The sequence below is a fragment of the Schistocerca cancellata genome, chromosome 2 (assembly GCF_023864275.1).
Source record: "Schistocerca cancellata isolate TAMUIC-IGC-003103 chromosome 2, iqSchCanc2.1, whole genome shotgun sequence".
In the NCBI taxonomy this organism is placed as follows: domain Eukaryota; kingdom Metazoa; phylum Arthropoda; class Insecta; order Orthoptera; family Acrididae; genus Schistocerca; species Schistocerca cancellata.
Window position 1 is genome coordinate 495,449,547 of NC_064627.1, and position 18,755 is coordinate 495,468,301.

The following is an 18,755-nucleotide window of genomic DNA, read 5'->3' on the forward strand; positions in this document are numbered from 1 at the left end:
AAGATATAACAAGGGATGGCTTTTCTGATAGTGCACACGCGTCAGTAGTGAGTTTCGGCATTAACATCTATTTATAAATAGCTGTTTAACCATGCGTAATGCCACGGTCCAAGCTAGTAACATACATAATTCATTCCCCCCCCCCACTGGTAAAAGCACAAATCGCACCCTGCTAGCGGGTGATGCTTTCAAACAGGCAATAAGGTGTGTTCTAAGCCAAGAAGTATACTGAAAGGAGCATTAGGTGGCTCAAGGAAACTGAATAAGTCTGAGACACAACCACTGATAAGGAGGACGCAAGGAAATACTAACTTCGATATACATCGTAACACACTTCAGGTATTATTTGTATTATAAGACATTCAGTGTATTTGACAGACCATGGTTGTTAGGTTTAGAGGTACCATCAAGCAGTCTGACATGGCCAGCATTAAAGCTAAATGGGTCTGACTTCGAAAAGATTCAAAAACCGGGAAAGAAACATGATAACATGGATGGCCTAAGCGGAAAGATTGGTGTAACATGAGCACTTGGTCTGAGTCTTATGGAATGTCAGAAGGCACAGACTGCTCATGTAAATTGCATCATATTCTAAACAGAGCCACCATATGTCATTAGTGTCGGGTTGTTATGTAGGACAACGAAGCTTGGGCCACACATAGTAGTGCCTACTGCACTATGGATGGAAGCGTTAAAAGAAGTACGTGATCATACGTTGTTTGGACACAGAAGACATAGGACAGTACACCAAAGAGTTACTGAGTATTATTAGAGGAGACACAGAAGAAGGATGCGGACCAGTATGTGAAAAATTGTGTGGCGTATGTACAATGAGCAAAATTACGTCCAAGGCTGCTGAGAGACAGGACTGGGCCTGGGAAAAGATATGTGATTGAGCCCCATCTTTAAGTATGGCAACCCAGTTTTATTATTTTGAGGATCTGACATGATTTAAACAAAATGTATTGCCAGGATACTGAAGATATACAAAAAATGCTCACTGGGATGAAACATAGAAAAACATAATTTCTTCTTAAACACGAAATATATCTTCGCCAATGAAATCAGTCCATGCACGACAGTGCACGATACTAAAATGTTCCAAAAAGCGTTTTTCAGGGATCATATCTCCTGCTCTATTGATAACAGAAATAAGGGGTTAACTGTTTTTGATAGCCCTCGGCCGAGCGACCATTTGTATACATATTGGAAGAATTTTCATGTTCTAGCTATCCTACAGTGCAGAGTCAAAATTTAAACATTACGTACTTTATCCAGTCCAGGAGAATGTAGCAAATTGCTTGGTTCTTTTGCATTAGATGTGCTCTAGGGTGACCTCAGGTGGCTTATAAAATCACCATTTGTTAATGGGTGATTGCCGAAAAAAACCGCGAAAAACCACGATTTTTGGGTACGAAAAGTACCAGTTGTTGGGATGGCCACTTCTAAAATTTCTGTTCATAGCAGATCGTCGAAAATTTTGCCATATGTTTTTGAGATGATGTCCGCGGCAAACTTCAAAACATTTTTCAATATCAGTGTCTGTTACCAAGATGCAAAGGTTCAAATTTGTCATACTTATGCAGTAAGATATGCACGTAATATCCGGTTTAAGGTGTAAATGCAGTTTTAGCAGACGTTGTGGACACATGGAAAGAGTTCTAAGATCAGCGCAAGGATTCTGATTTCACAAAACTATGTTTTTCATCAGCACTCTTCACTAATCAAACTTTATGACGGACTGTCTCTGTGTAATGGGCACTTTACGCCTGTTTGTGGTACGGCAGTAACAATAAAGGAGCTAAAAAGACTTTCAACATGCATAACAAGAACTTAAAATGACTGTTAAAAATGATCTAAAACTGGAAAGACTGCAAATTCAATAAAATATTTCAAATAACTTTTTAATTCGTTTATGATACAAATAATAAACCGGGCGTTCTCGATGAAATGTGGTCTATGAGCACTGTATTCAGAAAACCGCAAAGCAAACGATTTTGTATCAACCTTATATTATGCTCACTTATTTTTTGTGTGTAATATATATATACCAACGTGTATAAATATGTCGAAGTATATAAACAAGCTGTCAAAACTTTACTGGCCTATAGAATTCCTTTTACATAAGCTGCGTACGCTCCTGTAGCAATGAAAAGAGCAGAGGCAGTGGAAAAATGCTCCTGTTCACACAAAAGGGCGAATATATTCTCTCTGACAGGAATCTGACAGATAAGTGGGGAACCAGCTGCCTCATTTCTTATTCCGCCAAAAATTTCGGCGTGTGAACGTACTCACACTTTTTTGTGCTGAAAGTGAATATCACAGTGACAGCGACGGTGGAAGAGAGAGGAGACAGATCCAATGGAAGAAAAAGAGAGAGAAAACAGTGATGGTGGTACAGAGAGAAAATGTCAGTGAAAGAGAAAGATGGATGGATGAAGACAATAGCAGTGGCAGCCAAAGAGAGACGGGCATTACTGGTCAGTGAGAGACAGAGGCATGAAAAGATGTAGAGAGATGCATGGAGATGGAAGAAGTGGGAGGAAAAGAGATAGGAGACAGTGGAAACGAAAAAGAGAAATGAGTGGACACCATACATAGGTTTGGAATAGGGAGGGGGGGAGGGAATCTAGACCCTCTCAGACTACCGGGTTTAACGTGTAGATGCAGCAGAGGATGCATTTTGGACCGAAATTTTAAGCACGTGGGTACAGGGTAAAATGTAAGTTGGACCCTGCCCAACACCCCCTTCCCTGTCCCAGAATCCCAAAGTCAAGTTATCTTGCCAAATTATGCACAGTTTACACGGTTCCAAAATCTGTGAGATGGTGATGCGTAATTGATCTGGGATAACTTTTAACACGAGCCAGAGTGCTGAAATACATTTCTGCTTCAGCTACAGTCATCGGAAGAGTGTAAAAGATGCGTGTAACTACAGATATATTCGGAAGCAAGTTTAAGCTAGTGCATCTTATTCAAAGAGTCCTAATGCTTCCAATTCGATTTTGTACTGCATTTTTTGAAACGTATATGTGTCTCGAATATTGGGACAAAAAGGTTTTGTAATCCATAGGTTACAAAAGTTTTTACAGCCCATTTTTCGAAGCAGTCTCACGGCCGCCGTGGGATGCTCTAAGCTGCGAACGCCCGGCTGAGATAGAAAACGTGTGCCGTAACGCACGTTCGCAAAATGATTTGTACTGCAGTATACATGCAAACATATTCGCCGAAAAAGCTGTCGAACAACGTGTGTAGGTCGCTGAACGCAACATATCCAGCTGAGCCACATCGACTTTTCTCGACAAGAACAACGAGAAAATTGCTCTCTAAGAACAATTCGAGTTAGAGGAAAGGTTGATATACGGTCCGAGAATTGCAGACTAAATGTAAGTAACGAAAAGACTTTGTTTGGTCAAATTTTGATCGAAACTGGTCAGAAAATAACTTTTGGTCCGCCATATTGGACTACCTATTTTGAATTTTCAAAATCAAACTTCGGATTTGTGTTGAGCGACATCAAAATTATATAATAACATATAATTGTTATCCAAATTGAACTAGTAATATGCATAAGAGTTTTCCTTAAACTTTAAACATGTTTTTTCTTGAGGAACGAATTTTTCAGAAAAGCGTGCAGCATAAAATAAAAACATTTCAACCTATTAACTTCTACATCTGACCCACGAAAAGTAAACACTTTTCTTGGGAGCTTATTCCTGTAATTTATGAAATTTGTTAATATTAACTATTTTTGTAAAGCTGCAAATAGTGAAACAAACCCCCAAAAATGGAACTCAAAGTTCGAGTTAGCACCATATCGTTAAATTTACGGTTATTTCATTGTGGTTAGGTAAAAGCTCCCACATATTTAATGCAGTATCGACAGATGTTGTCCATTTTTGATTTTACGTAACTCCTGATGGGCTACACTGCACACAGTCTACTTACTGCAAACTCTCAGACTCTTTATAAAAGCATTGTTACGGTTGCCATTTTATTTTTATTTTTCTCTATAGAAAATCTAGATTAAAATTCAAAGTATGATCAGTCATAATCCCCAAGCAGATCCTTTGTATGTCTTTTGACTGTCTCAAAGGAAATTTACAAACTTTGCCTATTTTGCGCTGAGGATGCTTGAATGAGAACCTGGCCTCATTTATTCCCATAAAATCCGTATGTTTCATCTAAAATCTTCATTGTTTATAATCGGATTTTCAAGGTAGACGCTATATTGTCAATAATGACATGAAATATATTTATTTTGAATACATTTTCTGAATTCATATCTGCCTCTTCATTCCTGGCTCCAATATGAAATGATTTCCTCTTCTTACTGCGCACCTCCGAAAATTAGCGATCGATATTCATTGCACTGGTAACAACTTTAGAGCAGGGTGAACGGCGTTCCAATTCTCGAGAAGATATTTTAAGTCATTTAATAAGCTCTCAAAGCATCTTTCCTCAACATTAATGGTAGTGTTTAGTATTTCGAACTTATACTAATATTCTGCTGTAGTCAATTGGTACTAACAACTTTATCTAAACTGATGCCATGATTAAGCACTTGAATGATATCACATAATCCAAAACACCCCGTACCACAGAACGTGTCCTAACAAATTTAATTTACTGAGACTTCTAACAGCAATGTCAATCTTACTCAAAGTAGCTGCAATTGGTGTCAGACATACAAGATAAAGAACTTCCAGCACTGTTTCAGAACAGATGGACTGCTACTGAACAGGTTGTAATGAAGCTAAATCACTCCCAAATATGTATTTACTCCATGAAAACACTCAGCTGCATGTACTCCACAAAAAGCTGACAACCGCACACAGAAAATTTTACAAGAGAATTTCACTGAAGAAAATGCGTCTGAGCTCCTTTATAAGACCCTCTAATATTACTTCGGTTATCACAAATTCTGCACGGTATTCGCTGATTGGAACTGAGTGTTTCACGAGTTTGACCAAATTAAATGTGCAACAGTCACTCTCGTTTACTGTTACAACATACGAATTCCCAAAACCGTTCATTTATTTCATATTTATCAATTTCCTTCTTGAAATAAATATAACACAGCATGAACGTTGTTTGGTCAATATGATTTGAGTCAGGAGTTGCATCAACAATAATAATAACACTTTTTAGATCTTGTGTGTCTCTGACCTTGCTAATGGATTTGGCGAGAAATGTATGGTAGCAACTCAAGAGCTCTAATATTCCTAAGACTTTTTCATTATTTGGGTCTCCAATTTTCTAAGCTGAACCTCTGAAGGCCAAGCCTCTTTGACCAAGCAATAATGTCACATCACGTCAATTGAGAGTTCCCATGTAAGTAGGCTGTTCTACGGACGAACAAAAGAAGATAATTACCCACACCTCTTTTCTTCAGAGCACCAGCATGGCCAATGTATATCTTTCATGACACTTCCATTCTTCAGTTCACGATTATTCCAGAGGACTATATATAAATCGAAATCTTTTATGTTGTGTTTCCTCTTGAATGCAAAATATTTTCTGTATATTAGTTTTTCGCGTAAAATCTCCTGGTGATGGAATCGGAAGTACCTTATCTTTGAAAACTACCAAATTATAACGGTGTTTTACAACTGTTTCCGTGTACATTTGTTAGGAAAAATTTCCAACAACATTTAAAGAAAGTGTATTCTCGAATCCATCACACAGAAGTTCTAGTGCGCTATGTCTAAAGAAAATATTGTGCATTCGAGATTAAAAGTGAAATAGAATTTTATGACTCATAAAACTGAAGTGCAAAGAAAGAGCTAGATTGTTTGGCCCTGGTGATTTTGCCTCCTTCCTTCCCTACCTCCGTCTCGTCGGGCCCGTGTTACGTCATCAGAAAGTGTCACTTTAGCGGCTGCCTGAAGCAACTAAACCCTCTGAGATGACTGAAATGGATATCTTAGGGCCGATTAGCCAGACACTTGTGAGAAGCAGCTATGTTCTGATTACTATAGATCATTTTTTGCAATATATCTAAATGTTTGCAACTGCAAACAGCAGAGCAGCACATGAAGTGGTAAACAACTGGTTGTTGACGTTTGGAATCCATGAAACGATGTACGTGGATCAATGCACCAACTTCATTTCGAGGTAAATCAAACAGTTGTGCTGCTTGTTATATTTCTGTAAACTGAGAACTAGCCCAATACATCGACACACTACTGGAGGGACGGAATGCATTCATCAAACAGTTGGTAAGAGGCTGACCTATTATGTCAATAGTCACAATAATAAATGGTATGTTCACTCACCATAAGTTGTGGCGGTGTATAATTCGGAAGTGCATGACAGCACTTGTCCCTCGTCGTAATAGGTGGTGTATGGAACGAAAATATCATTACAGTTTGAGTTTATTAAACCAAAGCTACGAAAAAAATGGGAAACCTTTATGGAAGTAAGCTAGAACGTTACAGGATTTGTGAAAGCGTCTCCAGAAGGCGAGCACTAGGGCGCTCGAATTTCAGTAAACAATCAGGTAGCACAGTAGTAAATTACCAGAGTATGATGTTGGCCAATGGATGATTTTAACTAGCTCATATACTCCGAAGGGTAAGATAAATAAGTTGATGATGTGCCCCTGGGGACCATAACAAGTTGTGTAGGATTGTTGTCGCCAGTGAATGTTTAATTACAATTTCTGATGCAGACAATCATTGTGCATGCGGGGTGCGTTCATTCTTTTACAGGTACTAGCTCATAAGTACCAATACTATTACCTTGAAACAAGATAGATGGAAAAACTCGCACAAACCACAAATGGGATGCTGTATACATTAAGGTCATAAAAATAGGCTTAGGTTACCATGCTGTATTTTGAGAATTTCATTGTGTGTGATTACTTATATAGAAAGTGTTTGATTCATAAGGGATGTTGATAATGGTTTTGTCTTGTTCATGTATCTTGTTTTCTTTGAGATATTTTTTGTCAATATGAAAGAATTTATGTTTATTGTTTTGGTGTGTTTTGCACCGGTCTGCATCAAGTGGAGTTTATTTTCTTACGAATTAAGTAAGACCAGAGTGTGATGTCATATCGGAAGGGTTTATGTCTTTGATGACGTGTGTATCAATCTGATCTTTTTGAAAAGAGGAGGGATAGTAATTGTAACTTCCTTTACCCAAGTTGCATCACAACTAAGGAAGACTACAATGCATGTCATACACTCATGTTCAGAAAAAAAAGAAAAAAAGAAACATAACACCTTGAACGACCAGAAACAGGACATTCATATTCACAGGACATGCACATTAGTATGTTCTGCAGAAATGATTAGCACTTGAACCCCGTCGCCCCGCGGGTTCAGAGTCAACATCGATATCGTGGCGCAACACCACCTACCAGTAAAATGTGCCTGCGGCTCTCGCTGTCACTACAAACAGAAGGTAATGGCTCATTGTGACTAGAGCAGACATGCAGGATGCCTCGCAGGCGTATGCGCAAACCACATCGTCAAATCAGTGAATGAAAGAGAGCGCATTATTGACGTGAGAGACTGTGACGCATCCATCCGGAAAACTGCTGCTCGTGTAGGAACAAGTGTTTCGGCAGTGCAACTGGTGTGTGCAAAATGGTTGACGGAAGGCCGTAGAACATGACTAGATGGGCCAGGTCACACCACCCAGACCCGAGAAGATCGACGCCTCATCCGAATGGCATTGTAGGACAGATCTGTGTCCTCCTCGGTTCTGGTTAAACAGTGGAACAGTGGAACACATCGTACACTATCAAGGCTGACAGTCCGTCACCATTTATTACGACAAGGGTTACGTGCGAGTCGTCGACTTCTACGCCTACCTGTGACGAACGTGCAGAAACATGCTAAATGGTAATGATGTATGGAAGGACGTCAGTGTTGACAATAATGACATCAGATAGTGTTTTCGGACAAATCCAGGTTCTGTTTGTTTGAAAACGATGGCCACATTTTAGTTCGCCGCAGACAGGGGGAGCGACATCACAGTGACTGCATTCGCACAAGACATAAAGCGCCAACTCGAGGCCTTATGGCGTGGGGTGGTATTGCGTACAAACACAGATTGGCCAGGGCACTGTGACCAGTGTGACGCAGGTGAATGACATGCTGCGGCTCGTAGCCATACTCTTTCTGAGCAACACTCCAGACGCCATTTTTCAGCAAGACAGTGCATGACCCCATGTCGCTGCACGAACACGTGCCTTCTTTGGGGGGTCGTAGGATGTCAGCTTTCTTCCCTGGCCCGCCAGACTTCTCGTCATTCTAAAATGTGTGGGTATGGTGAAACGACGGTTGCAGTGCTGTGAGCCAATGCCGACCACCAGAGGACGCCATTCACGCCTTATACGCATGGATGCCCTCATGCATGGATCAAGTTATCAGGGTCCATGGCGGACCCTATGCTTACTACACAATAGGACACATGTTGAACCAAAGAGACTGAAATGCCAATCGTTTCTGAATCACATACTAATGTACATATCCTGCGACTATGAATGTCCTATCTCTAGTCGTTCAAGGTGATCTGTTTTTTTTCTGTACAGGAGTATACGTAGTTCTGATAATGGAGATGACAATTAGACAACCTCTTCAGTGGAGAAGGCGTAGGCTCACCGCAGAACCAACAGCTCCTACAGACAATTGCGTGAGCAGTTACACCAACCAATGCACCACGCACTTGTTGTGTCGTAAGAGAGAATGGTTGAACACAGGCAGTCAGTTGCTAAGATGGTCTTCGGTACCGTAGATACTGACGAAATCCGAGTGTTGAATTATAAACTGGGATGGGTGAAAGAAGTACCAAATACCTGCGCTGTTCGATGGCATCACACATTGTCTGAATGCACCTTTGAAAAGTCGCTCATGGGGAAGAGGTACGGAGTCACAGTGACTTTGACCAATGAGTGTATCATGTTCAAAGATTTGGAGGTCAGTACGTCTATTTAACATTATGCTTCCCCATCCCATAACATCTGGACTACCAAAACGATCATATTGGACTATGTTACTGGGCCTGCTATCGACGGATAAATCCGATATTGCAATGCCTGTGCTGTTAAGGAGCACGATGCAGAATTCCTTTGGACATGCATGCATGGTAGCAGGCAGCGACTTTCAATTAATATATCCTCCCCCTGTACGGAACTACACTACTGGCCATTAAAACTGCTACACCAAGAAGAAACGCAGATGATAGACGGGTATTCATTGGACAGATATATTATACTAGAACTAACATGTGATTACATTTTCACGCAATTTGGGTGCATAGATCCTGAGAAATCAGTACCCAGAACAACCACCTCTGGCCGTAATAACGGCCTTGATACACTTGGCCATTGAGTCAAACAGAGCTTGGATGACGTGTATAGGTACAGCTGCCCATGCAGCTTCAACACGCAACCACAGTTCATCAAGAGCAGTGACGCGTATTGTGACGAGCCAGTTGCTCGGCCACCATTGGCCACGCGTTTTCAATTGGTGAGAGATCTGGGGAATGTGCTGGCCAGGGCAGCAGTCGAACTTTTTCTGTATCCAGAAAGGCTCGTACAGGACCTGCAACATGATGTCGTGCATTTTCCTGCTGAAATGTAGGGTTTCGCAAGGATCGATGTAGGGTAGAGCCACGGGTCGTAACACATCTGAAATGTAACGTCCACTGTTCAAAGTGCCGTCAATGCGAACAAGAGGTGACCGAGACTTGTAACCAATGGCACCCCATCCTATCACGCCGGGTGATACGCCAGTATGGCGATGACGAATACACGCCTCCAATGTGCGTTCACCGCGATGTCGCCAAACACGGATGCAACCATCATGATGCTGTAAACAGAACCTGGATTCATCCGAAAAAATGACGTTTTGCCATCCGTGCACCCAAGTTCGTCGTTGAGTACACCATCGCAGGGACTCCTGTCTGTGATGCAGCGTCAAGGGTAACGGCAACCATGGTCACAGAGCTGATAGTCAATGCTGCTGCCAACATCGTCGAACTATTCGTGCAGATGGTTGTTATCTTTCAAACGTCCCCATCTGTTGGCTCAGGTATCGGGACGTAGCTGCACGATCCGTTACAGCCATGTGGATAAGACGCCTGTCATCTCGACTGCTAGTGATACGAGGCCGTTGGGATCCAGCACGGCGTTCCGTATTACCCTCCTGAACCCATCGATTCCCTATTCTGCTAACAGTCATTGGATCTCGACCAACGCGAACAGCAATGTCACGATACGATAAACCACCATCGCGATAGGCTACAACCCGATCTTTATCAAAGTCGGAAACGTGATGGCACGCATGTCTCCTCCTTACACGAGGCATCACAACAACGTTTCACCAGGCAACGCCGGTCAACTGCTGTTGACAGTATGAGAAATCGGGTGGAAACTTTCCTCATGTCAGCACGTTGTAGGTGTCGCCACCGGCGCCAACCTTGTGTGAATGCTCTGAAAAGCTAATCATTTGCATATCACAGCATCTTCTTCCTGTTGGTTAAATTTCGCGTCTGTAGCACGTCATCTTCATGGTGTAGCAATTTTAATGGCCAGTAGTGTACTTTGTACACGAGTATATGTTGTGATGCAGGAAACGTCGATATCTGGATGTTTGGGTCTGGAAAGCCAAACCATTTCAAGCAACCACATGTGTAAAATGGGAAACCCGGGCTCGAGCCCCGGTCCGGCACAAATTTTCATTGCCCTCATTTCATTATACAGTTGACGTTTGTCCGTATTCGCAACTGCGAACACATTTCGTGTATTTCATGACGGCTGTAGTTGCCGCAGCGTCTGTTACCTGCATGCACGTGCGAAGGAACGTTGCGTTGTTCTTCTTGACAAGACAAACACTGCAATATTGCATTAATTAAATGAGTGTGAGGTAGTGGATAGCTTTTATCGGCCGCTGAGCGTTATGCACGTTCAAGTGAAGAAAAGCTATGGTGCTGTACTTAATCAGGCTGGACAACTCGAGGTTCAGATTATTATCATCATTATTATTATTAAAAAAAAAAAACTAAGTGAGAAGCCCGACCAAACAGAGTGAAGACAACAGCGCCTCCACTCTGCCACCGAATGTGCTTTCCAGGTATAGTATCAATCCAGTCACGACAAGAATGTGGATATGGCATTTAATGAAGAATGTGTCATCAGTAATGATTCAGTAAAATCTACTCCTCTAGAGAGTCCGCATTTTCTCACTAGTACAGATTGACCTGAGATCAGACGCGAGACTGCTGCTGCGTAAGAGTAGACGAAGGTTTTAACATTCCAGCACCTTCCAATGTACGGCTATTAGACTACACTTTCGCAACTTACATAAAAACTAACTTCTTAAAAACATGCATACTTCTCACATACACATCAAGCAAGGCACTATGGCACTTCGAGGAGATTAAGCCCCACCATCAAATACTGCTGATACAAAAGATACTAATCGCATCCCTTGGATGCACACCGAGAACGAAACGACATCGTTTGCTGTGGCCACTAAACCAGGCTAGGAATAATGACATAGCTCGCTTGGGATGAGCTCTCCCATGTAGAAACTATAAGCAGCTTCTCTTTTCACTACAACGATTGCTGTAGACGTCAGATTTGGTTTCTTCTCTGTCGCTCGCATATACCAAGATACTAGACCCAGAGGTGGTAGAGAACGACAAGAGCTGTTTTACTGAGGAAATGGCTTCTGTTAAATTCTTGCTAAGAAGACTAACAGAGACAGTAAGCGAGGACTTAAAGAAAACAGATCCACTGTACTCCTGTAGGTAACTGACTGCGTTATACATCGTCTGCCAACCTACCTCCCAGCTGTTACCCGAAACGAGTACGTACCGAGGACGCAGGCCACGAACAGCAGTAACAGTAGTGGCAGCTTCATGATGGCTTCTCAAGCAGCACTGCTCTCACTTATCGCCGTCGCCGCTCAGTTAGCGTCGCAAATACAGATCTCGAGATGAATTCTCTGATAGTAGATATACGATAGTCATTACTCAAGAGATAGCTCGCGCTCCTTCATCAGCAGACTTTCTTCACCAATTACGAGTTGGATATTACAGTGTTCTGGAGAAGTTACGCTGATCAGTTCGCTTGAAGGTACCACACCTAATGCATAAATAAGGCCTACTTACCGTGGTCGTATAAGATCAAATGCTTGAGCTCTGCAACCGATTGCCAATGGCAGAGTATACGATAGATGAAGATAGATGAAGATGAAGAGAGTACAGCTGTCTGTAGGAACAACGAATCCAGTGATGACGTTATTCACCACACATCGTTTATTCTCAAATTCTTTCAGATGTCTTATTCTCAAATTCTTTTTATTTTACTTGCACAACGGACTGTAGCAACTGAAACTTCTGAACAGCAAAAATACTGAGTGGAGGGGCAAGTAAATTTCTCACAACCTCCACCTAGTTTGCTTGTTTCCTCCACTGTCCCGTCCCCACCAGTCCTCAGTCGGCAGAAAATGGCAAAAATTGGAAGACTTCGATGTAACAGTATATTTGCTTCAGCATCCACTCGCCGACCTTTGAGATCCTACAATACCGTAGCGAAGTAGCACCGAGAATTCCATTGTCGAAGAAGAGCGAATAGCGCAGGCGAACCAAGCTCATGTTAGCGATAGACGTCTGTTTTGCAATAATTGTTTCTTTATGATACTACACACTAAGTTAATTACATGTGCCCCACTTCAAAACTTCTGCCCAACGAGAGTAGTGCATTTTTCTTCGTTTTTTTTTCGGTCAGTCTTTGCGTCCCTCTAATGCCTGCGCCTTTGATGGGGGGCCTACCTCGCCGCCCCTCGGTACGACCCCGTTCTGCAATATAACCAAAGGTAAATGTGAAAATTATTTAATCTGCAACTTCTGGACCGTTATAAAAGGAGTGCAAGCGTTTCTTCAGCATAGTTTGCTACTGTTGATTGTCCACTTCGTCCCAGAAATGGATAGTAGTCAGTGACTCTGCACCTAGGAAGGCGAAGTGGGTTTCATCTGTCAGGTAGGTTATGGCCATTGTTTCCTAGTATGCAAAAGAGATTCTTCCTATGCGTTAACTACCAATGATAAAACAATAAATGGTGATTGTTACACAAGTTTTGTTGTCTAAGTAGGGGAAGAAATACGTGAGAAGAGTGGGGATTGCATAAGAAGAAAAGAGATCACTTTTCATCGTGATAAAACACCTGGCTTTGGTAACAGGAAAACTGAGAGATATTGAGTAGGAATTGGTGGATCAGTAATCCAGTTGTAACATCCACGTGATAAATTTTTGGCTGCAGTGCGACGAGAGGAAATTATGCCTCTAGCAGTTATAAACATCGTCTATTCGACATATGAAAAAATAGTGAATTAATTATTTATATGATCTTCTATGATGTAATTAGACATATCGATGTGTATCACACAAAGACAATGATAATTGTAAATTCCTTTCATGATCTGCGTTTGTCTTCCTTTGTTTTTACCTTTTGTTGGTTGGCTTTTGTAGGTTCAGCACGCAAGACGCATATCAAACTGACGTCTGTTAAGAAATTGTAATTATTTGTTAATTATTACTTGAAAATAGAGTTCATTATTATTATAAACATGAGTCAATAATTATTTGAAACTGTAATTCCTCTCTCAGTAAGCGTTATCTGTGTTAATTGTTTCTTTCCGCTGCAAGGAGCGCAGCCATTGACGATAGCGATTTGTATCGCGTTTTTGTCTGTGTTTTCCTTAGAAACAAATCAAATGTTTGCTTGATGAAGTCTAAATAGTGCACAATACGAAAGTAAAGTTTCTGTAAAGTTCAATAAGCATTTAAAATACTTTTTTACTCTGACAATAGAAAGTCTCTATCAATTGTCTGCCGCCATCTTCACAATTATCACAGCGGCAAATTCAAATTACGCAACTCTGCAGACATAAATGCTGAACGTAATACAAATGTGTAAAAATAAATGTGCACCGGTGGTCCCGAACTCATTTTAATGAAAATAATTCGAATCATATTGGTTCTTTAAAAACAGTGCTCATAGCACGATCGTTATAACAAACTTTTCTAGCTAATGTATGGAGCCGAAATTAATTACGCACGAGTTGCGAAGAATATTGTTTCAGGTAACATACGTCAGTGTTGTGCGCGGCTGATATTCGGCGGTTTTAATGATCATTTTGCTGAAGATAAATGCTTCCATCTTAATCAATAGTTGTATAGAATCTGTTGTATGAACTGTGATTTAGTGACACTTACACAACTTACAGACAACACTTTAACACGACGTTAACTTGGAGTTCTTTAGCAACTTGACCAAATCTTTAGCCGGGAGAAAAATTATGTAGTAATTACTCAGTGTAATAAAATAAGATTATCATTTTCATTTACAAATTAGTTAAATACCAAACCACTGAATAACACAGCGAACGCCACACAGTTCAACAAATCTAGCTCCCTCTACACATGCTTATTTTCACATTTCACAAAATTTGTGATTTGGGAACGTCCGGTGTATATGCGGTAGGAGATATTTTGCAGATCCAGAATCGTACCTTACGGATAGAATCAACTGACTGAAGACCGTGAAATGCGCGAATTGAGCTAAAAGCGAACTTCATAGAAAACTTAGGGATTTAAGTTACAAAAAACACTACCTCACACAGCAAGTATGAGAAATTTCTTCCCTTTTCCTTTCCACTGTTGAAGTTTCCCTATACAAGACCGTCGTTATTCACTTAGTTGAAATGTGGTCTCCCACAAAGTCTCAACGACCACAAACTAGGACTTGGTTTCCTACAATTCTTTGTGAAAGAAAAAAACAAACACAAGTACTTAGAATTCAGCCTTGGTTTGAAACAAAAAATTCTTCAAGTTATTGAACATTTCGAACTATATTTTCCATGAGCACACATCGTGAATCCAGTACAACAACCGACTTCCATCAATGCCTAATTTGCATTGACTGTGTATATCTTGACAGCCTTTTTTGAGCCATACCCTTGACGTTGTTGACGGACTCTAAGGAATTGGGGGTTCTTCCATGACGGAACGTCTCTGTCCTCGAAGTTCCTATCGGCGAACCACAACATTCATCTGATTCGCTGCCCACTTCTCTTACACACGACGTCTGCTGAACATGGAACAAGCGAATCGCCCTAAGACGTTTCCAGAATACATACCGAAATCAGAATATAAGCCAAAATGACACCGTTCGGAATGAGAGATCACGAGAATCGCGCGACGCTCCCACTGCGGGAGGCCTGGATCTCTACATGCTTTGCTTGCAAGCCTTAGGACTGTATTCGTAGTACGATTTGAAATTATATCCCTGCTACTTCCGTCTCCACAAAACAGACACATTGCTGTTAACAACAACCACTCTATTAAACCCCTTGAAGCCATTGAACACACACTTAAATACTGTAATTTAACCTTCTAATACACTCTAAGACAAAAGAAGCACGCACTACGAAATAATTATCCGAATGCAAGCAAACAGGCAGATGTACAGACAAGCAAGTGATTACAATTTCAGAAAAACTGGATGATTTATTCAAGAGAAAAAGTTTCACGTATTAACAAGTGTATAATGCATCGGTGTACCTCTGGCACTTTTACAAGCAGTTACTCGGCTTAGCAATGCTTGACACAGTTGTTGGATGTCCCCGTGAGGGGTATCGTGCCGAATTCTGTCCAATTGGCGCGTTATATTGTCAAAATCCCCAGGTAGTTGGAGGGCGCTACCCCTAACGCTCCAAACGTTGTCTATTGCGGAGAGATCCGGCGACCCACTGTCCAAGGACCGTTTGGCAATCACGAGGACATGCAGTAGAAACTCTGTTGTGTGCGGGCGGGCATTATCTTGATGAAATGTAAGCCCAGAATGACTTGCCTTGGAGGGCAACAAAACGGGGTGGGGAAGGGCGGGGGGGATAGAATATCGTCGACGTACCACTGTGTAGTAAGCGTGCCGTGGATAATAACGAAAGGCGCCCTGCTATGAAGTGAGATGGTACTGCAGACCATCACTCCTGGTTGTCGAGCCGTATGGTGGGTGACAGGTTGATATCCCACTGCTGTCTGTAGCGTCTCCAGACGCGTCGTGGGCCTGAAAAGTCAGTGACTGGAGTAGAACTGTCTTCAGTGATGAGCCCCACTTTGCGTTGAGCCCCGATGACCAGCGAAGACGAATCAGGAGACGCTCCAGACACCGCTGAAAGATGACCAGAGGTGGATCAATGCGTTATCAAGTTGCTCATTTTGTGAAGCTCTTTCCTTTGAATAGGTCATCCACTTTTTCTGAAACTATAATCTTTTTTTGCCTATGCATGTATGTCACAGTTATAGATTTCAGTCCCATGTAGATAATTTCTTCGTTACGCGCCTTTTCTTTTTTTTTTAATGTACACTCGTGTCCGAAATTAAAATAACAAACTGCTATTTCCCTGTCCTATGCTTAATTCGCGATATAATCATACAAATTGTCAACAGATGTTCGTATAACCGCGTTGTGCACGGAAGACGGCAATCCAGTCAACGGACAACCACGCCTACGATGGCTTCAGGGCACCTCTCAAACGGAGTAGTGATCGCCGGGTAGTGCGTGCAAATGCGACAAGTTGCAAAAAACGAAGTATATGATTTCTACCGCTATGCATGTTGCAGTTGTTTGTTAACGTTCTCTATTCTTTGCACTGTTTCTGTTTTACTACCACCTGCGTATGCTGTTTTCTGGCAAAATAAACGTAACCTTGCAAAATTTTCGTTTGTTGCTTTAATTTTGGACTCCAGTGTGTTTGCTAGCGCATAGTTAAAAGATATTATTCTTATTTTACACTTCTGTTCATTAAAACTGCAGCATCATGAATGCGAGATGCAGCAAATTTCACTTGAAAATATAAATGATTAGCATTTTAGCACAGTCGTACAGAGTTGGTAGGAATAACACCATCCACATTCTGCATACAGGGGATGATTAGCATTGGTTTTCTCATTCAGAAACCGCATCTGAATATTCACTGCTCGTGGTAAGCTCACGTTATTCCCAGATTAAGAACTTCAAATTTCTACCAGCACATCTCGGAATCCGACAGCGCCAAAGCCACGGCCTGTCCAAATTTCGGTTTATCATTCCGTAGTATTGCCACTCCCAGACATCTGGATCACATGGCTATCATTGTAATATAAAATGGATGGGTTATTGAGAACGCATGCATATTCAAATACAGTGATATGTAAACAGGCAGAATACGGCGCTGCGGTCTGCAATGTCTATATAAGACAACAACTGTCTGGTGCAGTAGTTAGATCAGTTACTGCTGCTACAGTGGCAGTAGTCCTGGGTTTTTCTTTATAAAACAGAGTTCAGCATTTTTTTTTTTCGAAACCAGAGATCAGCATTTTTGCTTTTGTTTTACTACTCTCAATTCCAGTCTAGTCCGTTAGCGACTGGACACTAACTCTGGTGCCACAGCCTTTACATATGGCCAGAATTTCTTTTGGTTTCGTGAAAGATTATTTGACAATATTCTGCTACGGTAGTCACTAAAGGTTTCACTCATTGTTCTCTTGACAGCCAAACGCATTTCATTCACCATCATTCAATCTATAGCCCTATGCTTTATTTTATTCCTATTATACAGTAGTCTTTGTTGTGAAGCCTTCAAGCATCCGTTGGACATCCTCCGCCTCGTCGGTAACGCGAGACACTCAGCGAAATGAAGTCTGTTGACCACGAAGGGACTGATGCAATACCTTTGCGACATACCGTACCCCGAGTCGCAGTGGCAAGCATTGTGAGATAAAGAATTGGACAGACTTCGCAAGTGTTCCTGGGATCAAGAGATGATGAAAAGTCTACTTAATTTTCTCTATTTGAAAGTGAAATGCATTTCTCTGTATTCACTTTATTGGGTCATCACACTGCTGACCGGTTTGACGTAGACACCACGAATTTCTCTTCCGTGCCGACCTCTGCGTCTGAGTACTGCTTGGACCTGATGTCCGGATTATTTATTGGATATATTCAAACCTCTGTCTTGCCCTACAGTTTTCACTGTCTACACCTCCCTCAAGTACCATGGAAGTTATTCCTTCATATCCTGTTCTCGTCCTTGACGTTGTTTTCCGCATGAATCTGGAGAGTAGTTCCTTATTTCCCCGATTCTCTCCTCTCCTGAGCTTCCCACAGCCCACGCTTCAGTTCCACACAGTGCTGTGCTCCAAACGTACGTTCTCAGAAATTTCTTCCTCCAATTAAGACTTCTTTTGGCCAGGAATGCCCTCTTTACCTGTGGTACTCAGGTTTTTGATCTTCCTTGCTTTGTTCGTCATGTGTTATTGTGGTGTCAGCGTAGTGGATTTACTCTCAATCCATAGGGTGTGCTCATTAGGCTGTTCCATTCAACAGCTCCTGTAATTCTTCCTCACTGTCACCGATTAGGCCTACAGCAATGTCATCAGTGAATACTGTCATTGATGGTCTTTCACCTTGAATTTTAATACGATACCACCCATGCACCTTTTGTTTATTTCCATCGTTGCTTCTTCGATGCACAAACTGAATTGCTTCTTCGATGCACAAACTGAACAGTGTGGACGAGAGACTACGTGCTTGTCTTGCGTCCTTTCTAATCCGAGAACTTGGTTCTTGGTCCTCCTTATTTTTCCTTTTTGCTTCTTGTTCTTATTGTATATTGCCCATCTTTCCCAGCAACCTACACCCATTTTCCTGAAAATCTGAAAAGTCCTGCGGCATTTTACATTGACGAACTCT

At 41.6% G+C, this 18,755-nt stretch overlaps 1 protein-coding gene across 1 annotated transcript in view; it reads right to left on the reverse strand.

The window, feature by feature from the left end:
• Window positions 1-11,927, reverse strand: part of LOC126155658 (trypsin-1-like) — a 45,652-nt gene extending 33,725 nt beyond the window's left edge. The window contains exon 1 of the mRNA XM_049916243.1: window positions 11,834-11,927. Coding sequence (XP_049772200.1) covers window positions 11,834-11,879 — 46 coding nt within the window. The 5' untranslated portion in view covers window positions 11,880-11,927. The remainder of the gene's footprint in view (window positions 1-11,833) is intronic.
• Window positions 11,928-18,755: the final 6,828 nt, after the last annotated feature.